A 26,569-nucleotide genomic window follows, 5' to 3' on the forward strand; every position below is an offset into this window, starting at 1 on the left:
TCCACATAAGACAGAACACCTTAAGGTGTGAACAAACCAAATGGGTTTTGGAACAAGATTATGTCGTCTGATGAGACCAAATTGGAATTATTTGTTCATAATTAAAACAGGTATGTGTTGGGGGAAAAAAAACTCTGAGAGGAAACACAGTCCCACAGTCAAACATGTTTTGAGTGTGTATGTCTGCATCAGGCACTGTAGCTCTGCATATTAATGAATTAAGAATAAATACGGCCCTATATCACAAGGTTTTAAAGCAAAGCCTCCTACCATCAGCACACTTAAAGTAGTTTAAGTGTTTTAATTTAAGTGTTCATGTTAATAAATTAATAAAATGTGTGTGTGTTTGTGAATAATTACCATGTTTTACTGTAATTTTCCCATTGTGGATTATCTAAATATATATAAAATGACAAAGTAGAACATCAAGTAATTGTCTGATTTCAGCTGATATTTTATTTAAATGCCGACAGGTGTAAAAACTAAAATAAAAGAGTAAAAAAAATTAAAAAGCTTTAGCCTACTAAATGGTCTGCGATTTATCCAACTCCTCCTATTACTACTGCAAAACCTCAGGCTTTAAGGCCTAATTCTCAAGTCTTATTTGTCTTTTCTATAATTGTTTTGGGCCAACACGACACACATAATCCGTGCCATGAACAGTTTGAGGTCTTGCCAGCTGAATTTGAAATTTTGTCGGAGAGAAACTGAAAAAGTTTATTCGCGCAACATTTATTAATCCATTGGGATCAGATCGATAGTTTATTGAACGTGTTAGTGATTAGTAGCTCTATTGATTGCGGTGACATCACGTGAACACATTTCAGTGATGGTCATTTCGCCAACAGATCACATCAGATTCCAAGTAAATCTGCGTGGGCAAAATGACATTTCTGACAACTTTTTATACATTTGTTTATTGTTTCAGTTGTGTTTCCTCTCGATACACGACACCCACCGACCAGGAGCGTCGTTGTTACACATTGGCTGAATAAAACAATACGGAACTGAACCCTAAAGCTTTATGAATGACGTTGTGCCAGGAAAATGTGTGTAATCTACAACTATTTTACAAAATAAAAATTGTTAACTCCCCATCTCCAATTCCAGTTTTTCTGTCATGCCTTTTAATTTAAAAAGCAAACACTCTCTCTTTTAAATTCGTCCCTCACGGTGGGTACTTTACAATATGCATCCCCCTTAATTTATTATATCTAAACTATATATGTTACCAGGAAACATCGTATTGATCACTGACTGGCCTACATGCCAGGCCTGCTTTGGCACCTGTTGTCCTATATATTTTTAGAGTCAATACTCACACAGGCCTGCTGCGTCTATTTCTAAATAAGTTCACTTTCATTTTGAGTGAAACCAAGAGCACAGAAGAGATGTGCGCCCAATTCTCTCTGCCAATCGATTAGACAGCAGATAGATCAATATGGCACCAGGGCTATTGATCACTACGGTCCTCTATTGCAGGGCGCTTTCAAATGCAAATGTACCTAAATAATAATCTATGGCAACACACTAATTCTTAAACAAACTGCAGGCAAACGCTTTCACAAACACAGCAATTCAGTATGCTCCTAACATTTATGCCATTTAATTTTGGCTACACAGCTCTGATTGGAAAACAAAGTGTTTAATAGTAGGCTGCTGTTTAAAGATTTAACAGGACACACACCATTCAAAATTGTCCACCATTCAATTGTCCACCATTCAAGTTGACATTGATTTGGCCTGTAGCCTACTGAAACTTTGTAGAAAATGTAGGGTAAAGCGATAAGTTCAATGTCTAATTACAAAAACAAAGGATGAATTTGATAATATTTAGTAATATGAGCAAAAATACTTGTATTGCTTGGCGGTTTAGTCAGCTTGCAGTTGTGTGAGACCTTTGTGAGAATTATGAAATTACTTTCCGAGGTTTTTCCACACTTTATTAGAAATCATAGATGTTAGGACATTCTTCTTGTTCTCTCTCACACACAGTTACTTAAAGAAAAGCCATGGGCAAACAAGACAGATTTTGTAGAGTTTTCTCTCACAACAGTGTGTGTATCTCTCTCTCTCTGTGTGTGTGTGTGTGTGTGTGTGTGTGTGTGTGTGTGTGTGTGTGTGTGTGTGTGTGTGTGTGTGTGTGTGTGTGTGTGTGTGTGTGTGTGAGTGAGGAGAAGCAGCGCCCCGTCCCGCTGACTTGCTCAGAGGCCTGATCAATGCGACATTACTCAACACTGCTACTTAACTTTTGCCAATAGCCAGATTCAAGTAAATATACTTTAGAATACATTAAGTGTGATGCATCAGCCACGGAGTCATTCAAGAAGCCATGAAAAGATTAGTCTGTCTCTATCGAGTGATTCCTGGGAAAATAGACAATCTTGCGGTAGAGTTGGTCCAGTAGAAACATCTCCTCTTAACACACAATATTAATTAGAAATAAACTTGGAAAAGACCGTTCTGAGCGAAATAAAATTATAAATATATTTTACTACTGAAATGTACTGCAATGAAATTCAGTATGTTCCTGTGGGAAATTGTAAATGATCAATTGTTTTCAAATGATTAAAATGTAATTATTTATAGGCCTATTATTATTTTTGTTATTCTTATTCTTATGATTGGGGAAACGGTTGTAATGTTATTTTTCAATAGCACCTGAAATAAAATGTAAGGCTCAGTTTAAACTTTTCAGCTGAGTATTCATTTTCTGTATTGAAACCGCCTGTTGAGACAGGTCAAACACATAACAGCACAGACGGAACTTAAACCATTTTACCAGAATGCATTTTTTGGCCTTATTGATCCTCCATTGAGCGAAGCTCCGGGTTCAGCATTGATTAGCTGATCAGCGAATGACAGCAGTGCTTAAAGATAAAAACAAAATACTGTGAGCCTTATGAAAGACTTTAATGGTGAGCAGTACGACAAATTGTAGCCTAGAGTCCTATTAAAAGACCAAATATAATAACACTTAGGGAAAGGCATTTTAAATATTAACAAACAAAATAATGGACGCACAAAAATAATGCTGCACAAATGTGTTTCTGTGTGCAAAGTCGATGCCAACGTGGAGCTGAGGCCACCGCCTCGCCCGCTGTTATTAATATGAAATAAATCACCTGGTCTCTGCGGCATCGCCCCAGTCACTCCTCACATATCGACACAGTTAATATTTCATATTGTATTTGCCATAGGATATGCTTATAAAAATACTCAAAACAGTACATTAAAATACAAATTAAAACTGAGCTCTGGGCGGATGCATGGATTATTTTGGAGGAGAAAATAGCTGGATTTACTTTTCATTCAGCGGACAAATTACGTTTTGGTTTGTTTTGTGAACAATTTGACCAAGCTGCATAAAGCAGAAGAAAACCAAAATGACTGCAAATAGGTTGAAAACACTGATTAGTTCCCCACGCCACGTTGACCCTTGTTTTCGCTCTTTTATCTGTGTAGACCTAAACTGACCCCGGTTCAATAAAAATAGCCTGTAAAACGTCATTTCCCAAAAGGTGTTGGTGGAAGCGATGCTGGTGTTCTGATATGAGGCTCGCAAGTTCGTGGTGAAAGTATAAAAGTTTTGCCGCTGTTTGGGGTTGTAAACCCTGCCAAATTGGGAGCAGGGAGCCAGCGATGAAAGTTAACATCCATCACCACCGCGACCAATAAGCTGCTCTGGCCGGCTGGCTGAGCACAGATGACGGATTCGCTGCTGTGCGGGCTTCGGTAATTCATTTTCGATAGCAGTGGCTGCTGGGATCAATACAGGGACATTAACCCAAGCGGACACTGCTGTTCTCCTGATGGCACAAGCCAAAAGCCACCATCCCCCGTTGGCAATCAGCAAAGACACAGTTTTTCGGGTCATTATTTGGGAAAGGGGAGCTGTGTGCCAAGGCCACTGATGTCACAATTCATCAGTGAAGTAATGGATGGCCGTGACCTAAGTGTTGGTAAACACTGGTCAGGGAAATTATTTTATGCAATTTGCAAATGATTAGTGATGGTCACTTCCTGAATAGTAGGTTTTTTTTCAGTTGCGGGTCGAAATCCTAATGGCCTCATTTTACATAACATCGGTGTAAATGCCAAGGCTCTCAGTTTGCAACAGTGTTCACATAGTTTACAGAGCAACCAAAGGCCTACGGACGACTGCCAGGGTGAACACACACACACACAAACGGTGTGCAACAAAACATGCTCCACATAGTCTAAAACATGTCACTGAGGTGCTGAAGTTGTGATCTTGGCAGTTTTTTTCACTTGTCTAAAATCGCAGCTTCAAATAATGAGGTGGCCACCACAGTTAACAAGCAATTATAGAAAACAGCACGTTAAAAAATTATAATTAGAACAAGGACAAAATACCACTTAACAACATAAAGAACCAAAATACAAACTAAATGAGTTACACAGTATTGGTTTTATCCACCACATACAGAAAGCAATTCCAGACCTTAAAAAACTTTATAGTCGGTGTTTGTGAATGATGGAAAACTATTTTGACAACTTTAGAGAGACATTAGCTTTTCGTTTTCCACCAGATATGCGTGACTTTTTCGATACAAAGTGCAATGCCTCGATCGTACCCACGTTTGCGAGCTTCTGCAGTAGACACCAGCCTATCGATGCATCTCTTGATCCATACATATTTTGACATTGATGGATCTGCAGACCTGGATTGACGTGAGCCTGCAGCAAGTTTTATACAGAAGTTTGTAAAGCGTTTAAAATTATTTGAAAGTTGGTGCACTTATGAATTTGATTTTCGTGGCCCGAATCAGAAGAGCAAAGATGCCAAACGGGTCAAAGCCTAGAGGCTATGATGAAATGTATTCAGTAACATTTGCTGAAGGAGGAAAAAAAACTTGTAAGAAAAAGTAGAAAGTGAAAGCTTAACTGTAAGACACTGGACAGAAACATTTGACCCTTTAATTTCCAGATTTTAGAAAGAAAGAAGCTTCACAGGGAAAATGGTTCAAATTAAAACGTGTCAAAGGTCAGCCATGCGGTCTGAAGATAAGAACATGTTTTAAACGGTCAGAGACTTTCTTATTCTTTACTATAAATCCACTTTTTCTGTGCGCATCAAGAATTTCTGAACATCTTGAATTTCTAAATAAAGATAAATGACCTCTTCGAGAAAAGTTGTGGTTTTCTTGTTATACTCATGGCCTGGTGTGACAAGTCAATTAATATTTAACCTTCAGAAGAGGCATCACATGTTGCTGACGCCGTGACAAACCGCTTTATCAGAGAAAACAAGGAGCGCACCCTTCTTATCCCTCCGAGTGTAAATGTTGCACACACTGCAGAGGACGGCAGTTCTGTGTTTTATCTTAACAAGTGTCTAATGTAATCTTTTTCAGGAATGCGAGCCTCCATTTGCGACATGAACAACCCCTGACAAAGAGGCAGTGACGTCAGATTGGCCCCAGACAGAGTACGAGAGTGCGAGGATAAACTACAGGGTGCGCACATGCGCACTGGCTCAGTCTCATCTTAACATGAGCGCGGGCGCGTCAATATACACACAGAAAGCAGAGCAGCGCTTTGGGTATAGTGGAAGGTGCTGTACAGCGGAAGAAATCCAGGCAGGCGCAGACACCTTCGCACAGTGAGCAGAGGTTTACGGCGCAGTTCGTGTGGCGGCCAGGACCCGATCTTTTAAAACCATGCTGGATTGACTGCAGAGAGGCAACTACAATCAATGGCTTGGCTTTGAAATCGTTCAGAATTTATTGGAAAGGAGTGTGAGATAGAGCGACAGTGAGAGAGGGAGAGAAGCGAGAGAGTGGCGAGAGGGGTGGAAATAAAGATCCTTTCAACGATGGAGCTTACAATGGAAAACATTGGAAATCTGCACGGTGTATCTCACTCCCATCAAACAAGCGACTTAATGAACTCCCCGCACGCGCGCCAGTCGTCGGCGTCGCATCGGAACTTGGTGTCGCATGGACGGTCAGCCATGGTGTCCAGCATGGCCTCGATACTGGAGGGAGCAGGGGACTACCGCACAGACCACGCGTTGTCTGGCCCCCTGCATCCGGCAATGACCATGTCGTGCGACTCCGGGATGAGCCTGAGCAGCACCTACACCACACTGACGCCGCTGCAGCACCTGCCCCCCATATCCACTGTCTCGGAGAAATTTCACCATCCACACCCGCATGCTCACCATCATCCGGCGCACCAGCGACTCGCAGCCGGGAACGTCAGCGGCAGCTTCACCTTGATGAGGGACGACCGAAGCCTCGCCTCTATGAGTAACCTCTATGGCCACTACCCCAAAGATATGTCTGGCATGGGCCAGCCTCTCTCCCCTCTGTCCAACGGTCTCGGCTCTTTGCACAGCTCGCAGCAGACTCTCAGCGCCTATGGCCCTGGAGCTCACCTCTCCAATGACAAGATGCTGTCCACGGGGGGCTTTGAGTCCCACGCGGCCATGCTGTCACGGGGAGAGGAGCACCTGGCTCGGGGACTCGGGGGCCACGGGGCCGGGCTCATGACATCCTTGAACGGCATACACCATCACAGCCATCCGCATTCTCAGGCAAACGGGTCCATGCTGTCAGACCGGGACAGGCAGACGGTGGTAGGTGGCGGTCAGGGACCTGGGTCAGGGCAGGTGGAGGAGATAAACACCAAGGAGGTGGCACAGAGAATAACGGCAGAGCTCAAGCGTTACAGCATCCCCCAGGCCATCTTTGCTCAGAGAATCTTGTGTCGGTCCCAGGGAACTCTGTCTGATCTGCTGAGGAATCCTAAACCGTGGAGTAAACTCAAGTCTGGCCGGGAGACTTTCAGGAGGATGTGGAAGTGGCTCCAGGAGCCCGAGTTCCAGCGGATGTCAGCGCTCAGGCTTGCAGGTGAGTGAGGAGACAGCTCCCGGCCTGAGTGATGTGGAGGGATCAATTAGAAGTCAATGTGGCGAGACTGTCAATAGCTGCTCAAACAGACATTACTAGAAGTTATTAGTCGATTGCATCGAGTAAAACTTCATCGTGACAGTTGGGGTGTTAAATGTTGGGGGGAAATCTATATTTTGATTGATGCTACAATCCATGATACTATAAACAGACGCTGTGCAACAGTGGAGGTGATATAAACAAAAGAGAGGGGGCATCTCTCAGACGCCGAACTGGTGCAAACGCAGTCTGCAGACACGTTAGTTTTTACGCAGAGATTTCCCATGGATGCAGACACCCGCCATCCTCTGTCCAGTCTCTCTCTCTCGTTCTCTCTCTCATACCCAAACAAAAACACACAGAGAAAGAGGCCAAACAAAGAGGAACAAAGCTGAATGTGACTAAAATTGATTCAATCTTACAGTCGTTTCTTTAAATGCAAAACAAATCACTGTCAGATCACTGCAACACAAACACCCACACGGTTTACAAAACTTGATCTAATAGTATTGTCCCTGTCAAATAATAAGCCCGTCGCTGCAAACAAGGGTTGCCTAATGCGTGTGTGTGTGTGTGTGTGTGTGTGTTTTGGGGGAGCAAGACCTCCTATGAATCAATGTTTCAGGTCCAGGTGTCCCCTTTCAGAGTAACGCACTGATAAATGACCGACTTGGTTCTGAAAGACAGAGACACAAACAGATGTGTCTTTCTCTGGCCTCTGTTGTCTCTCTGAAGTCTTGTCCCCACAGTTGGTTTAAGGCCTGTTTAGACATTCTGCAGCTGAGGAAAATGGAATGATATGTGTTAGCTTCAACTGACACGACAATAGAACATATCATGACAAAAACCCTCATTCAGTCATTCTATATGGTTTCAGTTTTTGAAGCATCGTGATTTCATATACTAAGATTATGACGCCGTGATTGGAACTCTCCCACCGCACCCCCTTATTAACTTGACAATTACAACCAGATTATCAGGGCGTAAATGAAAATGAGAGTCATATTGGGTTAAAACAGAGAGTGACTGAGAGGTCCCCTCTCATTGGGTCTTGTGCAAAAGGCCTGTTTAGACTTGCAGCGCTTCCAAACGTCAATCAGCTCTTCTGTGTCGTATTTCAGCGAACAGTTCAATTAAGCAGATATAGTGGCATATTTTAGTTCCAGTCAATGCCCTATTGAAAAGCACTTAATGGCATGTAAATTGTTCCTTTGCGCATTTAGTGGGGTTCTGGTAAATAAAGATTTAAACACTCCACAATTGTCTCTTTAAGTGCCACTGCTGTTAAAGCTAATTGGGCTGTGGTGTTTTATATCTTCCACACCCAGCATCAGGATAAAACCCCCCAATTCAATTGACATAGAGTGGCACAGTCCTGTGCAGAGCACACCTACTGCATAAGTCGTCAGGGTCACGACAGCCTATGGATGTCAGGTGTACGCGTACGTGCATGCGTGCTGCACATTTCTTTTATAGTTGTAGAATAAATATTATGGCGTCTTGCTCATCTTAGTTTGATCCACCCTCAATTGATTATCCAATTTTAAAATACATTTTATGAGAAATTTTACTACATATTTTTTCATGTCGAAACAGCAGATTTCAAGCCTGTTATATCTATTAAGATGCTGTCACCATGTAGGTCTGAAGGAGAATCATACTGGGCAAAATGACAAACGACTTGTATGCAAATGCAGGGAGCAACATTTTACTTATTGCATTTAAAATAACCATTATCCTCGGTAAGCATGTGGCTTGAGAGTGGGAGTTGGGGGGTTGCGATGCTGAAAGTGAGGCTGGGCAATACTTGCTCGGCCACATCAATCAATAAATTCAAATTACTATTCCAAATTCATCACAGGCACACAAATCAATGCAGCTGCCCTGCTTAGCTAATGTGAAAATGCCAGTGTCTGCACACACACATGACAATCCACTCCTGAAAGGAAAAACCGAGCAGAGATAGGCCTGGCTGAGGGAGAATGTGTGTCCTTCACGCTTAACATATCCCAATGCACCGAGGGCAAAGACCCACATTCTTCCCCACCTATTGTGCTCTTCCTATGCAGACCCATAGCATAAGGCCTAGCACACCGGTTACACTGTTACACATATTCTGAGCATCTCAAACTTACTCATCAAGCGACTATTGCTTAAAGAAATAGGCAACTTCATTGTAAAGCTGCAAAGACAGGGGCAACGTTGGGTATGGAAGGCAAGTAAAGATTGCATTAACGATGAAAACAATTCGTCTTTGCATCTGTGTTGAATTCCACACTCCATCTCAATGTATTTGGTCGGGTCAATACAGACCTGATCGATAAGGATAGCCAGTGCATCTATCAATTATCCCGCCTCAGCACTCTCTCCCATTGGTCTCTCCCCTGGAGCAGAGAGTGGGAGGCGGGAGCTAGGAAAGGGGGGGAAAGAGGACAGGTGTGATGAAAAAAAGAGAGGGAGAGAAAGCGATAAAGAAAAATGCAACCGCACACCATTTCCCTTGCTGTGATCACAGTGTTTTTTTAGTCACTCGTTGGCTCTTTGGGGGTCTGTGTTAGCCACCTGGCTAGACAACATAAAAAATATTGCATAGCACCAGAAATTTCACCAATGCATTTCACCTTCATTATTTGCTTGTGACAGTGATGATCTGCCATGACATGCCAAGGTCCCTTCCTCATAAAAAAGCGCTGTTGGTTCATTATCATTTGAATGGGCCGAGCACGTGCCAGGGTGGGCAGGTCAAGACCCACAGGACACGGAGGAAAAACATTGTTTAGAATGAGGGTGGGAGGCCTTTATTCATGTTTCAATGGACTACACGCAGTTTACACAACGCCTAATCCTGGAGCGATGCTCATCCCTTCCCCACACCCCCACCTCCGCCACACAGAGCCTTTTCCCCTCTGCAGAGCTTTCTACCCCAATTTTGCTTGTAAATATGTTGTTATTGTGTTGTGCAATTACCGGGATTCCAGTTTAGGTCCTTCAATGTAGGCAGGGTTCAAACATTCAGACTTGAATTCAGACTTGTATCTTATTTGGTTGCACAAACTCATTACCAGAATCCTTCAGAAGTAATTATGCACAAAATATTGTTCTTCTTGACATAACAAATTTTTCTTGGTGCGTACATATTTCTATGCATGTTTACAAAGAACGTCTAAGGGGTAGAACCAGTTTCCTGCTTTAACATTTGTATGTGCGCTGTCCAGAGTGCTGAAATGTGCCTTCATCCACCCTAACTGCGCGGTCGTGTGTATGTTTTGAGGACAAGATGGTGAACCAACACATAGTTAATAGCAATGTTGTAGGCCCTAAGCGCCCATTTTTTTCATCCAACAGCTTCCACCCATCGATCAATATCACAATACACCATCGCGTCAATCACACCATCGTGCATCCTACTATTCCTATCCACCACAAAGCCAACCGGGGTTTCCATTTAAATCGCATCTGTTTTTTCAAGAACTGCAAAATACTAACTGAGGGTCGTCTTTATTTTTAAAATCCTTATCAGAATAGTCAGGAGGGGTGCTCTTTTATGTCATTTGAACCGGGGTAATGGGTTTAATTGGATAAGGCATTAAGTTGTGATTGATGCAGGATAATCTTAAACAGGATTTTTTTTCTCATGAAGAGATGGCTTGATGTTAGCCTGCGAAATGATCGATTGGTACTTTAATAATTGATGTGTGAGGGGAAGATAGGGGAGTAAACAGTGCAGCTGCGGTTTCAGAGCCTCGTTGTTCGTTAAGCAAAGCAACGTGTGCTGTAAGTACTGAGACATGCATGTACAAGCATCGCCTTTGAAATCCTCTGGTGGGAGAGCAACAGCCATTTTCTTGAGGTTATACCTCGAGGCTATTTTGTTTAAACTCCGGGTTGAGCGTAGCTCAGACCAGACGAAATGTCATCTCACGCCTTGCATCATTATCAGTGAAATGGCATGAGGAGGCAGTCTGTGGGGAGGGTCAAGTCAATTAATGCGACTTCAAGTTACACAAATCCGTTATAGAATGCATATGTATAGTAGAATGACACTTAAGAGAAGCACATGCGACCTTTAAGATGGGTGATTTTGTTTACGTATCCAAGTAACTGTCCAGGCCGCATGAATCCAACACACTGTGCAATACCACAGCATCAGATACAGTCTGCAAATGTGTCACCTCCCCGCAGCTTTTCCCGTGTGTGTATGTGATCGGGTTGTAGAGCGCGTCTGCGCCACATTGTTAAGGCCGATCTGGCGAGCCCTGAATCTGTATTGATTTCCATCCCCCGGCCTCTCCTTCCCATCTCTGGAGCTGCGCCATGCAGCCATACAACCCCCTCCCTCTCCACCGTGCAACACCAGTTCTCCCGTTCACAGCTCACTCTTCTTAACACATAGCAGAATGACTAATAAACACAGGCTCTCACTCTGGCTTGTTGCACACCTCGCCGCGTGCCCTGATCAAAACAGCCTGATGCTGACTTTAAAATTTGAGAGGTTTAGTGTAGCTCCCATCCACTTCTGCGATAGAGCAACATGAGACGACTCAGGGTTCACAGTGGTTTAACCTCTTATCGCTTATTATACATCCCACCCACACTGTTCCGTCCTGCACACACTGCTCTGACCATGTGGACCTTATTATTCAATAGAATAATTTTAATAGAAAGCAGATTACTCCGACTGTAGCAGGAGTGTGCTTGCGTTACACATACTCTCAATTCACACGGAGGGGGGAGCTGCTTAGCAATTATAAATGCAGTGGAGGTCTGGACTCTGTACAGTCTCGAATACCGTCTCTTCTATTTTAGATGATCAATTCCTACGCTACTCCGTCGCCCCCTCGCCAAACCAGATCGATAGGAGAGAATGACCTTTAAATCAAATTGCTGGCAGAGTCGACTAAAGCACGCGGCCAGCACCAAAGGGTTAATGGCACTGCGTGAGCCCCCTCCTTTCTAGGCAAAAATACAAAGGGCCAAACCTCAGATAATCATAATTAAATCTGATTACTCGTCCTTGCGCTCTGGAGTCAAATGGCTGCGCAAAAAAGATTATAAGATGGGGGGTGGACGCTGTGTGGGTCTCTTTCTCTCTGTGTGTGTGTTTGTACGTGTGTGTGATGAAAGAACAAATCATTCTTTGGCTTTTGACCCGTCGTAATCTGCGGTCGTTTTACTTAAACGCCAAAGCAAGTGACGGTTCCAAAGAGCAGACTGTTGTGCAATTAAAAGGTTGAACACATCAGCCCCGTGCTAATGGAGCAGTGTTATGTTATGTAACGCCGGGATGCCCCCGGAACAGTGTCTGCTCCGTATTACTCGCCTAGCGAAGTCTGACACAAGTTTCGGATTACTTTTTTTTGGGGGGGGGTCTTATAAATCTGTGCCCGGACACAGAATAATTAGTGAGATGGTCGCTTATTAAAGGCCCGATAATGGCTTGTGTAATGCGCAGAACTCAAAGCAAGGATGCTCACAATTACAGAGAACAGAGATCGGGATCCCACAGACCGCTGTACAGTGTCTATAACATATAAGGCAGATTAGACATTTCGTAGATGGATGTTCTTCAACACAGTTGCTACGTATATGTTTACATTTTGAGAAGTGGCCACATTTGATTTATAAAAAAAACTCTAAAATGTTGCTTAGTCTCTTTTTTGACCGCCAATAATTTCCGCTTGACTCATGTAAAAAATGTTGGTACATGTAGAAACGTTCAAATAGTTTCTCGAACTCAGTGTGCTTATTTGAAATGAGAGCATACAGCTGCTGTGCACAGAACCTCTGCGAGTCTTTCGACAGGGTCGATCGTAGCAAAACCGCAAACACACACACACACACACAGACACACAGAGCTTATCGTACCCACAGATGCAACCCGAAACTCCGGTTGGGCAACCCCACACAGATCAACAAAGGAACAAAACGACTGTGAAATCAATTGATGAATGAATCGATGTCAGCCCATACAGCCTTTGTACATGTTATTAAATATAACGGACTGGCTGTGGGTTATTCTAAAATTATTAATTTGTTTAATTTGTTGCTTTGCTGAGCCGCTATGAAAACGCTGATTTATTATTTCTACTGTCATTTAATCGGAATTTCAAACATTTACAAGAACACTGCAAGGTCTGTGTGTGTGTGTGAGGCGACTGTAATACTTGTGAGACTGCAGTTTTAATATTACACAATCAATTAAAAATGTTAAATTCTTCTTCTTATTATTGTTGTTATTATTATTATTAGCAGTAGCAGTAGTAGTGGTAGTAATAGTAATATTATTAGTAGTACTATAAGTGTGGTACTGTTAGTAGAGAATTCTTTCTCACATTACCAAATAATATTTAGGATAACTTAACACTGTTCTGAAAGCATTATGTTATTTTTTTATGTTTTTCCACAATAAATAAATAAACACGTTTTTTACCTGATCTTTATCTAATTTGTAAAAGGGGACAAATTGAAGTTCGAATAAATAATATAATACACTTATAGCCTATAAAATGAAACCTTTATATCAAAGAGCCCAGGCAATTTGCAAAAGAATAATAAAGACAGCAATGTATTTATTTCAATTAAATGCTTGGTATTGCATTGGAAAAATAACCATGTGAATGTAATTACGTCACTGCAATAAGCGCAGTTAGACATTTCTGTCTTCACATGATTGAGTGAGAGCTGTACTGAATTGAATTTAAAAAATTCCTGCATATTGAAAACCTGTCTGTCTGCCCGTGTAGAGTAAACGGTGATATGACTGCAGATCATTTCAGATTCTCCTGCGACAAATAATAAACTAGCAGGGAAATGACGTCTGATTGACCGCTGACATTTTCAGTAAATGAACATGTTTTGGTAACTCATGCGGTGTAACTTTTTATGATCTGTTCACCTCAATATTAATGATGTAAATACAGAGGAGGGCAAACTTTTATTTAATAGACCTCCATATTCGCAAAAAGTACCGCGAGAAAAATTGGTGATCATCGTGAGACATCGTCACGAAAAGAAAAATATAAATACAGTTTACTAGTTCTTTCTTCATTTGTAATTTCTTCCCCATTTCTCCGTTTGGATCCTGGCACCATACTCAGATCCGCTGGAAGCCCAGTTACGAATCTCTGTTGCCCAGTCAGAGACCCTCTGCACCCACCGCTCACCCACACCAAAACCAAAAAGACATCACACCGAGTGAGAGGTCATTTTTTTAAAATGTTAGGATTAGGAGAAGCAAACATATTTTTTTTTTACTTTTTGAATTTAAATATTTGTGGATTGAAAAGCACCGCTTGTATTATTTAATTACTGCTCTTAAATTATATGTGGTGTTGCCAATTTTCAGCTAATACCAGTAGTATTAGTATTTAAGCATAAGTAGTTTATGGCATATTCCAAAGTATATAACATCCTAATAAATGAATAAATCACAGAAAACACATGTCAGTCCCTCATCTGTTGTTTGTGTGAAAGGACACCCCAGGTCTTCCCGTTTGTCTCTGTACAAAATAAAGCATCAGGATCATTACCGCTATCACGCATAACTGGTCAAAGCAATTATGAATGAAATCAATGATAATCGCAGATAGGAGTATCACTCTAACAATGGACGCACTCATAAAAATAAATGCAAACCAAGGCTGATATTACAATGATAAAAATAAATAGATAAATAAATTATGTTGCAGGTTAAAATGTAGTCATGAGGTTCTTTCAATCATGCACTTAAATGGATGAATGCATTTAATGATCCTAAAACTCATAAGAAGTGTGACCCTCACAGGCAACAGCCTTTACTCATTACATTAGTTTTTTTTCTTGGTGCACTGTGCAATAGGTTTTACCACCGGGCTGCACACAATGGGATTTAGAAAACAGAGCTCAATAAAATTCAATGTTTCCGATTGGATTTTCTGTGTGTGTGTGTGTGTGTGTGTGTGTGTGTGTGTATATATATATATATATATATATATATATATATATATATATATATATATATATATATATATATATATATATATATATATATATATATATATATATATATATATATATATATATATATATATAATTTATTTATTTATAAAATATAAATTCAAGTGCATGCATGGCTGTGATATTTGATCCAGCAAATCTAAAAGGTAAAGGCTAAATGTTGCAGACAGAGTCTTGGAAGACTGAGGTGGGCGAAAGTGTAACTGAGTTCAGGTTGAGTGTTATTGAAGTGCCGAAGAAGAAATGCCTCGCAGCTCAGTCGCGAGAGAAGGTAAACAAACAAATTGTGTCGCTTTATCAGTATATTAACACCAATTCTCGCTCATTACATTAAGGAGTATTGAGCTGGGAGTGTTTGGGCCTGGCGAGAGAAGGGGGGAGCTTGGCACTGCCCTGCAGCCTGAATGGAATAAATGCCACAGTCTAGAGAGAGGGCCGTGCGTAAAAGCGCGCTGTTATCAATCTTTAGGGCAACAGCCCATGCGAAACTGCAGAGACGTTACTTAATAAATAGACTGAAGCCTAAACATCAAATTGCTCAATCATGCTTCTTACAATACAGAGAGGAGTTCAACTACAAGCACACTGCATAGATTAGTAGTGAGGACAGGATTGCCTCCCAACAATAAACGGGATATGGTGTTTAGGCCTATGTGTGCTCGTATATAAAGGCACCGAACTGTAACCGGTAAACATGTTTATTGGTAAATTAATTAAATCAACAGACTTTGACCTCGTCTGCTTTACAAGGATCACAAACGGGGCTTTGTGATTGAATTTTAGACCGAGGAGCCTTAGGAAAACGAATAGCAGGAGAGGGGGGGAAATTAAATGCATGTGCGCAATCAGGGTTTCATATGCGCAATATTAGGCAGTTTGACTTTCTCATTATGAGCCGGACGGGCAGTGATGATCAATAAATGATTAATGCTTAAGATGGACTCACATCTGCAGGGGCAGAGGAGGCCTAAGACAACTGGATCAAAGAGAAAACACGGATAAAGCAAAGCAGGTGATGGAAATCTACTTATTTTCCCCGGATTTTATTCCGCAAAGAAAGCTAGATCATCACATTACTTCCTCCTTCCCTTTTTTTCTGGCGTATTTTCGTGTCTCCACCCCTTCATAAATGTCCTCCCTAGGCCCACTCCCCCCTCCGAGGCATAATTAATTGGACGAACTGAATTTCACACACGAATTATTCACGAATCTATCGATCGATATTGAACACCCAGGGCCTTTCTCTTAACCTCACATGGTTTGTCGTGAAGCAAAGAATATTAATGTCATCAGTGGAAAAGAAATGGGCTCAAGTTTTGCCGTTTTCCCCCAGCATAAAGCATATAGCAAAATCTTATTTTGATAGATTAAAAACACTCCTTAAATTCACATTCATAAGAAATGACGGGACTTCTACTTTTTATTCATGGGACATTTTTTCACACTGATATTAGGTTAACAAAAATTGTAGATAAAAATTAATAATTGTTAACTAAAATGACACCCAGGTTTGACATGTTGTTCATCAGGATGTACGTGTGTGTGTTTGTGGAGCAAAGTAGGTCAGCTTCCGTTCACAGCTCCGTATAGCGAGTTGTATAAATCATTTCTCTCTGGCCGTGTAGCAGCGGGGTGTGTACACCTCACAAAACACTCAGCACCAAACCAGAATTACTGCTCTTGTCCGGTTGCTCTTTGTGCATGAGTTTATGTCCGTCTCTCTGCTCAGTGCCTACTGTAGCTCTAAAAGCTGCAGTGATCGATTTTTTTTCTTTTCTATGCCGAGCTTGGTTCAGTAATCAGGGCCCCCTTCCTCACCGATCGATCGATATTGATTACTAAATCCAGCGCCTGTAGCAAAGGCAGCGCACTATGGCGCCCCGTGCAGTCGGGATAAGACGAGAGCGACACCTGCCGACGGTAAAGCCAGAAAACAAGCGGTCGATGGGGTGACAAGACGTGACTTTCTCGTGGAAAGGTGTGGAGAGAGACGCTGGGACCGTCTGAGCTTGTTGTGGAGGAACATAAGAAAAAAACACGGACTTAATCTGTATGTGCTCATTGCACTAAGAAAAAAATTCAGTAAGATACAGATTTTTGTCAAAGGTTAAGACTTAAAAAAATAAAGTGCGAAAAAATTTAAGCAAACCTATTGCAGTTAACATCCCAAGCATTTACCCCAATGATTTCTGAGCTACTCAAAACAAATCTATGAATAGATTTTGGAAGAATCCGCTTTCCAAAACTGCATAGATCCATGTGGATTTCATTGCCCTTAATACACCTCAACAAAGTGTCAAAAATTGTAGTAAATATTTTGTATTTCTGCCATTAAAAAGTTCTCCTTGACACTGATGCCTCACATTTTCGGGTAATTGACATTATTCCACTATTGTATAAGATTTGGCTTTTCCTTTTTCCAAAGATGTTCAATAATGTTGACAGTCTGACAAATGTGGAGGGAAATACATGTAATATACGTCACCATTACTTTGATGTTTCTCCTTGAACTTCAAATGGGCCTGGTAGAGCTTGTAAGGATGTTTAGGCTCATCTCCCTGCTGGGAAACGAATCCTCTTTTACACAAGTTAAACCCAGAGGGGGTGGCATGTCTTTGCTGCATAGTGTAGAAATTCTCAGTGGTCAGTGTGGAGCTGATCCAGTGGAAGTACTTAAAAGTTACACAGCTCTCTTACAGCTGCACATGTCTACAGTCATCTGATTGCAATTGTAGCCTTCAAATAAAAAAAAAAAAGTTTCTTCCAGTTTAAAAGTTTCATATTACTTGTTAAATGAGAATGTTGAAGAAATTGTTCGACCCGTACTGCTCCACCACGGCAGCACATTCTCAGCTATCTTAATGTCTTAGTACGTTTTGAATGCAGACGTTGTGTTTTCCTAAAAGCATCATTTTATTAGACTGGTTGCCAGTTTTTGTTACTTTAGATGATCATTCCATCTAGGGTGTTTTTTTGAGAATGACAAATTAGTTTGGTGCTGGGATTGTTTTTTAATTACTGAAGGAACAATTTGACAGAAGCACAGTCTAATTTTGAGTTTTACAGACCTAATTTCCAATGACAGTGGCAATAGACAACTGGGAAACCAGCTTCAATTAAAGAATAAAACACTGTAATATACCAATATACCACTGCATTGTGACAATATTTCGGTCAATTTGATTTTATGATCAAAAGTCATATTTTAGATTTAAGTACAAATTGTGCTTGAACAAGAATAATTAACTGAGAAAAAATAAAGAACACTAACTTTAAACATTTCTTTGTAGTGGACTGAAATCATAATTTGATTTTTAAAGACGTTATCATAGTTATAATTGGATCAGTTTTTAATGCACGAGTCGGACAGCTAACTGTCCCTGGATTCACCTTGGTGGTAATGCATTAATGTCAAGGGTTTAAAAATGCTTCCTATGTCAAAATATTTAGAGACAAAAAGACAGCAATGAATGGATGAAGTTATAATTCTACTGACTGCAGACCTCATCAGTGTCAACCAATTTCTCCCAAATGCTTCAAGTGACTTACTGCATGATTGTTTGGTCCTGCTCGTCCTGTAGCACCTGACCAGCTGAGACTTTAAACATCTAATGACATCCTCATTGTCATTCTCCTTATCCTACTCATTGTCATGGCTACCATTAAATGTATATTTATTGTTATTTGTGATGACAAGATACATACTGACAAATTTGTGTGCGGCCTACTTCCATGTGCAGGTTTGTGTAATATATACACCAATTAGCCACAACATTAACACCATTGTGAATTGTGTATTTTGACACTTGTGGATCGTGTTACATTTTTACCATGCTGTGGTTTTAATGTTACAGCTGATTTTTGGATAGCTGTAGTGTAGTGTTGATGTGAGATATGATGGATGGGCCTGTGTGCAGGTTAGACATCTGTAGTAAACAGATTGGACTGCAATGGCTGATCAATGGGCTCTGTTCCACTGTAATTAGACACACAGCGCCACTGCCTGGCTCCAACCTCTTCAGCATAATCACAGTCTCCCTCCAAACACACAAAAGAGGAAGAAAAATCTGTCCTTAAATGCATCAAGACACACATGCACAGTGTGGGAGTGAGACATTATTGAAGGAGAGTATGAAAGTATCAGATAGTCCCAACGGCAGCAGGTGTAGACCCCATAGGGATGGCATCTTTCTCTCGCTCTTTCTCCAATTTGCTCTCATTTTATTGAGACAGTAGGGAAGCTGAGAGGGACACACATTCTGTTCTAAGCAGGATTCGATCCTCACCCAGCAGGGGAACATGTGGCTGCAGATGTGGTGCCTTAACCTCCTACACACAACTCCTCCAATACCATCTCTGGGCGGCGTGTTTTACCTTGTGCCAGGTGTGCTGCTTTTCACCAGTCTCCTACAAATACCTTGACTTACAACACACTTACCCACAATACAACATTCTATTAACTATTAATTTCTGTGTTTGCTGCCTACAACCCCACCACCCCCTCCAAAACATAAAAGACTACACTTCGAGTGTTTTCTTTTGAAAATTGCTCAGTGTATGGGAAAGGGCTTATAGCAGCCAGTGCATGCACCTCTCAAGTGTTTGTGTTTGGGGAGGAGGCTAGTGGGTTATAAATACCCTCTCAGAGCTCAATAGAGTGGGCTCCAGTGGGCTCTGTTTGAAGTAGCAGACTGTAGACCTGCTGGGGGGGGATTCTGACCTCAGTCCCTACAGAGAAACCCCCCAATTCCTACAGCAAAGTCGGTCAATATCTCTCTTTCTCCTTCACTTGCTGCCCCTCCCTCCTCTTCTCAGCTCCTCTCTTTGGTTCTTATACACACAAACACACACTCAAATGCACACACATCTTACTCCTCCACCTTTTCTGTTCTTTTCTCTCCAACCTTTTCTTTCCGTGCATCAGCCCCTCCTCTATCTCTCATTTACACACATACACACACACAAAATGCTTACTTTTGGGCAACAGTCACTCAGTCCCCCATCGCGACTCAAACTGCATTAATATTGAATCAAACAGCAGTGTCTCCAGCTAGCAGGCAACAGCCAGTCCCACAACCCCCTCCTCCCTCTTCACCCCATCTTTCTCTCACCGCAGGCTGGCTCCCTGTCTGCACTCTGCAGGATGGAAGGAATATTCCCACTGGGCAGAAGGCATGGATTAGCTTTAAATCAACTTTAATATGGCAATAGAGTTGGAGCTGTAGAATCTCTGCTAGTCTATGAACTAGTTTTTATGTGCTTAAGTGTTGGCTAATGGTATATTTAGTTACCCTACATCCCTCCATCTATTGTTTGTCTGTTATTTAGTCACAAAAATAATCACTTTTTTATATTTACCTTGCTTTGTGTTTTCTTTCTCCTCTTTGCCTCCCACTCTCATCCCCATCCCTCCCACCGCTGCCATCCACACCAAGCCTGCAAGCGCAAAGAACAGGAGCAACACAAGGACCGCAACACAGCGCCAAAGAAACAGCGTCTGGTCTTCACTGACCTGCAGCGCCGCACACTCATCGCCATCTTTAAGGAGAACAAGCGTCCATCCAAAGAAATGCAGATCACCATCTCCCAGCAGCTCGGCCTGGAGCTCAGCACCGTCAGCAACTTCTTTATGAATGCTCGCCGGCGTTGTGTGGACCGCTGGCACGATGACCATGGTACCAGCCCTGGGCAGCCTGGCACATCCGCCACAACCTTTTCCAAGGCCTGAGAGGAGGTGAGGGCCTTCAGCGGGCCAGGGAACCAGGTTGGAACAACAGGCAACATGGGAAATTGGCCATGAAACCTCTCTGTAACAATCCTACCTGGCCTGGACCATCTGAATGTGTCCTCTGCCCAAAAAATCCTTTGTGCCATGCAATCATCTCTTTTGTCAGTCAGAATTTCAAGCTCTCACCTGAAAGAACCACAATCTAATAGTGAATTGTGAAATCAGGTCCACTCTGCATTACTCACATAAGGACAATCACTGATTCTGTCTTTTTTGAAAGAAAAATTTTTATGGCATCTGACAAAGTAAAGAGACACCAAAGATTAGACGTTTTTGTTGGACACTATTAAAATTATGCCGTCCTCCTGTCTCACCAACCAAGTAGCCAATGATTCTGCTTTTTCTCCCAACTCACCTCCTTTGTGTCTGCCTCCTTACTCCCTCTCACATCCCCTCTATGCCGGTACACAGAAGCAACAAGGGCAAAAGAACGGCAATAAAACTGTCAACAGAACAGCACATAGCCTTATTATCCAAGCCCACATCCTGCACACACGAGGCCGTCATAAAGAAGACACAAAGCCTATGAAAAAAACAAGGCTTCCCAATTCTCCATCTCTACCCCCCCCACCCCCTCCTGTAGTCTCCTTCATTCCTCAGCCAAAGGTATTCTCTGATGGCCAGCCATTTCAGAGAGCAGCTCAGCCTGATCATACGGCAAACTAATGAATTGAAAAATGAATCGATGCAGACAGAGAGAGCAGTGCCTTGACCCCTCCTGAAGGTGAAACTCAAGACCCTTGGCAGCAGATACTCAGGTCTTCCAGGCCCAGGTCTATATTTTTGCACAGATGTTGGAGGCCTGTAGGGAGACGTGTCATTGTTACTCCTAGCCTGAGCCCAGAGTCTGTGTTTCCCTGACCAACAGGAGAGGCGGGTAAGATGTCTGGACATGCTCCTTGTTCTGCTGGGAACTTTTCCTCTGATCAATAACTGAGAACCAAGCGACAACAACACGCTCGGGCATCCAGCCAACTACATTACAGCTGCATATGAAAAGCAGAATGTAAGAGGAGCACATGGAGCCCAGTGGAGATGGGGACACAAAGGCCTCACTACTACAGCAGCAGCACACCTCTCCCTCCCTGGTCCTGCCTGTGCTGACAGAGTAACAGTGCCCCCTATTGTCGATAGAAGAGACTTGTATCCAGCAGAGCATGGGGGTATAGAGTCGAGGAGAGGGAGGGAAGAGCCACTAGATGCTGAGGAAAAGTCATGGCACAACACATTCAGGCCCTCACAGCTCTTTGAAGGCAGATCAATAGCTAACCATTATCCTATTGTTGTTCCTCATCCAACCAGCACTGATGAAGCCGGAGGAGGGGGATGGTTAAACTGAACACTAAAAACACAGGGAATTAGCAAAGGCAGGGATTTATTAAACCAATCCAAATCCACAAAATGCAAACACTGAAATTACAAAATGAGGGGGCATAAAGATAAAAACAGAAAAACGCAACAGAAGGGTTTTCTGAGGCAGACAGACACTTCTTAGGTGCAGTGGAGGTTTACTGAAGGAACATTATTTTGGGAGCTTTAATGGTTTATCAAATCACTGTTCCATTCTCTTCCATCCCATTTGTTTGCAAAAAGTCTCTCAACTGATTTGATTCAAGCCAAATCTCCTGGTTATTCCCACTCAAGGGTTCTCAGTTGCTAACCCCAAAGCTAACCACACTCAGTTGTGTAAATGCTAAAATAATTAGTGCCAATGCTTACTGCCTTAACGGGAATCACAGAATATGGTTCTAAAGTTCACACACAGCTACAGAGATCCCCACTGATGATGGGCAATGTGTGCCATAGCAACCAACAATCAGATTTTAACTGAATTAAAAATATACTTTTTTATTAAAAGAAGAAAATAATAGAACAAGATTTTAAGGCATACAATAATCAAACCTCAAATGACAAAGATACCACACACACAGAACAGTAAACTAAAAGAAAATGTCTCCAATGCAAGAAGCTGAAGAAAAATCTCTCATTTTATCTTTGGTTCTCTACCTCCTCTGTCCCTGTAACCCCATTGCCCCCTCTCTTTCTCTCTTGCTCTCTATATTGATGCGGGTATTTAATTAGTACCATAGACACAAAGTTTCTATTTCTTGTTACTATTGTGCTCTGTTGTGCATAAGTAAGGCACCTTGTTGATAAATCAAATGACAACAAAGGAAGGACTTTTTAAAAGGAAATAACGAGGGATGCAAGGACTGAGGCCAATGATGGACATATTTTTTGTGAATATAGACTTGAAAAAGACATTTACCACAGGAAAGAGGATAAGAAGAAACACAGGGAGCTGCGGAAGAGAGGAATTAATGGCGGACTCTTCTCTCTTTTGGCATTTCATGTCAGAAATATGGTACTCTCAGTCCCCTTTAAACTGAGCCCCAAAAACGGGGTAAAATGCAGGGGGACAAAACACTGACCTCCAAAAGTCCTGGCTGATTTGTTGAGGTCTTGTTGGAGGGTGGTGGGGGATAAAGCTTGGGACTTAGTAGTTATCTGTAAGGTCTTAAGATGCAACTGTAGCATTTCCAACAATGTAGTCAGATTAGCGGTGCAGATAAGATAAGAGATGGTCATTGTAGTGGAGCTGACGGGAAGGCACTGACTAACTTCACCCTTGCTGTAAGCAGTGAGTTAACATCGCCAACGGATGATGAGCTAAAATCGATTTGTGGTATACAGTTGAGTGAGCATAGGTAAATAGCTAGAATCAGCTCTAGGTATTAGGCTGACAAAATGACATTTGTTTGTAGTGAGAACCAATGTGGCTACCTCACTAAGCTGAGTGGTTTGTGAAACCGCCACTGATACCAAAGATACTGCAGCCTACCGGTCCCAAACTGCCTAGGGGGACACAAACCAAAAAACAGCCCTCCCTTCTTTGTCCAAAACTATTACAGAAATGCACCACTGAAAATATTACACACACATGCACACTCATACATGTTTGTACATACAGCGCAGTCAGACTGCATCGCGCCACAAAGAAGGAGGTGGCTGCCTTGCAGACAGAGTTGAGTGCCTTTTCCCTTCAACCACGGGTGGGACTGCACTGGACACACACACACAGCCATGTGGGTGCATGCATATAGCTGCTCACCCATTTACAAACACACACTTACACACAGACAACACACCCATAATTGGATAGACAGAAATGGGGGCCAAAGAGAGGGACACAGAATGGGGGCTGTGTCAGCATTTTCTCCCATATTGACTTTCCATCTTGATACACTAGAATACAAGCACTTTATCATGTAGAAAGTCTATAAAACATTTTCTATACACTATTTATTTGAAACAAAATTATATGTTACTCCTTAATCTGTCAGAGTCTTTGTTACTGTATCGTTGATCTTCTAGTAGCTTGCAGACCTTTTATACTTTTTTTTCTCTGCCCAGTGTGCTTTTATTCTCAGCTGCATTACCTCTCTCACATCAGAGATATTTTTGTGTAACAGAGAATGAGGGGGGTAAAAAGGCTGAGGCTCCAAGCACTCAGAGGGCTATAGTTGTAAAACCTAACCACTAAATGTGTCTCTATTTCAACTACATGCACGCTTAGAGGCTGCACCAAGTGTGAAAGACTCACTGACAGTTTATAGACAGCAAATCTGTCCTCCCTCCATCTTGTCTGTCCAGTCGACCTCTCCCCCTGGCTAGTGCTAAGACTCGGTAGGCATGTGTTGACAATTAATTCTGAAATACCTCAAAAACCTTTCATGTAAACTTTATGTAATTTAAACTGAAAATAATAATGCTAATGATAACAATGATTATGAAACTATGATACTATGATAGTTAGTTTTGGAACTTGTGACTTGAAGCTTTATACTGTTAAATTCCTTTTGTTTGCTCATTTTTCTCGTACGTTCTCTTGTTTGTTTTTGCTACGGCATGTACTTACTGTTTTCATAAAGGAAAAGACATTCTGAATGTTTCTGTGGAGGGTTAAATGAGAAAAGAAGAGACAGAAGAGAAGACTAGAGTAGAGAGAGTGGGGCAAGAGCTACACAATTCAGAGTTTAAAGCTCTCTCATGGCCGGGTACATTTAAAGGAAAAAAAAAACAACAACAAAAAAGAAAGAAAGAAATGACAAAAATAAGATTTGGGCTGAGCTCTAAACCAAAAATCTAATGTTAAACCAAAGGAGGAATAACATTTTTCTCATTGTTAGCTTTCTTCTGCCTTCTGCCTAAGTTGTCTTTTCTCAAAAAAAAAAATCTCACAGTTACTTTTGAAGGTTCCTGGGTGTGTTCAAGTGCTCCTGATGTTCTTAGAATATTAATGACCAGCACCTCTTATTGAATAGAAGGTGCGCTTTTTTCTTTTGTGCATGGATATTGTATAACTGTATAGAAACCAACAGGAATGACCTGTGATTTTGTGGGGAGAGGAGGAGGAAGGAAAGACTTGGGATAGGGTGGAGAAGGGGTGGGGGATATTTTGATTATCAAAACAAAAATAGGGTGGGAGGATTTGGGTTTTAGGCATTGGAAGGGTCCATGTTTTTAGAATTTCCGTCACTGTTGGATTCACTGGTTGTGTGCATGTGTTGTTGCAACCCTTCCCCCTTTCCCCCTGTTTCTTTGATGTATATAAATTCAGACAGTAGGGGGCAGTGTGTGCTGGGGGAGGTCAAACTCCTCTCCTCCCAATCAATAGCATTCAATCTTCATTTCTCAGCTTGTGGTCTTTACTCAGGTCCTGAAATGTGTGTCTTGCTTTTCCAAAGACGGGCTGTTTACTTGGAGTTAATCAGAGGGACACACACAGGCTTGAGCGGCCCTCAGTATACCTTAATGTCTACCTGCTTTTCTTCAATCTGTGTATGTGTGTGTTCATTTGTACCTATGTGGATGACATGTTTTCTTTTTATGTTCCTTTACTATGGGTTGCAATATTTGTCATGCAAAAATTTGAAACCATTTCTTACTGACTGACAGACCAACCAAACACAGTACTATCTGGCAACTGATCATCCAACCAGAAATGTCATCAGCATTTACTGTCAAACAGCATATGTGTGTCATTTCATTGTGGTATCGGATAGGTTCCCAATGGGACTGATGTAGACACCCCCAGTCACACTGTGCTCTCCCTCTTCTGTTACCTGTTAATCAATCAGAACCAAGTGTCTTTGTGATGGTAGAAGACAATCAGTTTCAAAACAAGAAAAAAGGTAGAGAGAGGGCAGGCCAGTGGGGAGGAGCAAGGGGAGGATGAAAGTATAAAATCAAGGGAAAAGAGGCTCTCTGCATTTGACAAGCTGTAGTGCCCGACTGCTAAACGACTGCCCCCCCCACCTCTAACTCTCCAACACATCCACCTTTTTTCCCATGACAGCCAATCTCACTTCAAAGCTCAATACGATTCAAACAACTCCAAAACAAAACTCATTTCACATTTAAAAATTCGCTCCCTTTACATTCCTTGTCACTTTTCAGCCACAGTATGTACAAAAAAAGCAGTAGTTGTGCAAAGATCATGCCTCCCCTCACCCAACATGACTTCCTGCTAATTTAATGATGATGTAACCAGCTGCGAGGAATAAAAAATGGCTCCGGTTGGTGGCTTTTGCACAGAGAACTATGCAAACACCTGACTCCCCCAATCTTAATCGTTGCTGCTGGGTCAGAGTGTACAAATCTCAACCTCCACACCTCCCCTGGACATTAAGACACTCACACATTGACCTCCATGACTCCTTCCCCTGCTACCCTCGCCACCTTTCCCAGGAGCCCTGGGCGTGTGGAGCAACCCCGGTCACTCAGGGTACAGAAGCGAGTGGCTGGGTAGAGAAGAGCACTACATCACCCCATGTTTCACTAGACTGATGTTGTACTACTTTACATA

General features: G+C 42.0%; 1 protein-coding gene across 1 annotated transcript; it reads left to right on the forward strand.

Annotated features, from left to right (window-relative positions):
- The first annotated feature begins 5,531 nt into the window (after nt 1–5,531).
- Nucleotides 5,532–25,123, forward strand: onecut3a (one cut homeobox 3a). Its single transcript, XM_067514426.1, has 2 exons — nt 5,532–6,878; nt 20,348–25,123. Exons 1-2 carry the CDS (start codon nt 5,840–5,842, stop codon nt 20,638–20,640), a joined length of 1,332 nt encoding a protein of 443 aa, XP_067370527.1. The 5' UTR covers nt 5,532–5,839; the 3' UTR covers nt 20,641–25,123.
- The last annotated feature ends 1,446 nt before the right edge of the window (nt 25,124–26,569 follow it).

This window comes from Channa argus, chromosome 8 (genome assembly GCF_033026475.1).
Source record: "Channa argus isolate prfri chromosome 8, Channa argus male v1.0, whole genome shotgun sequence".
NCBI classification, from domain to species: Eukaryota; Metazoa; Chordata; class Actinopteri; order Anabantiformes; family Channidae; genus Channa; species Channa argus.

Bases quoted from the DNA above. Each gene is read 5' to 3' on its own strand.
- onecut3a (XM_067514426.1), top strand. From the start codon at position 5,840: ATGGAGCTTACAATGGAAAACATTGGAAATCTGCACGGTGTATCTCAC. The intron at 6,879-20,347 runs GTGAGTGAGGAG...ATCCACACCAAG, and splicing joins GTCAGCGCTCAGGCTTGCAG to CCTGCAAGCGCAAAGAACAG.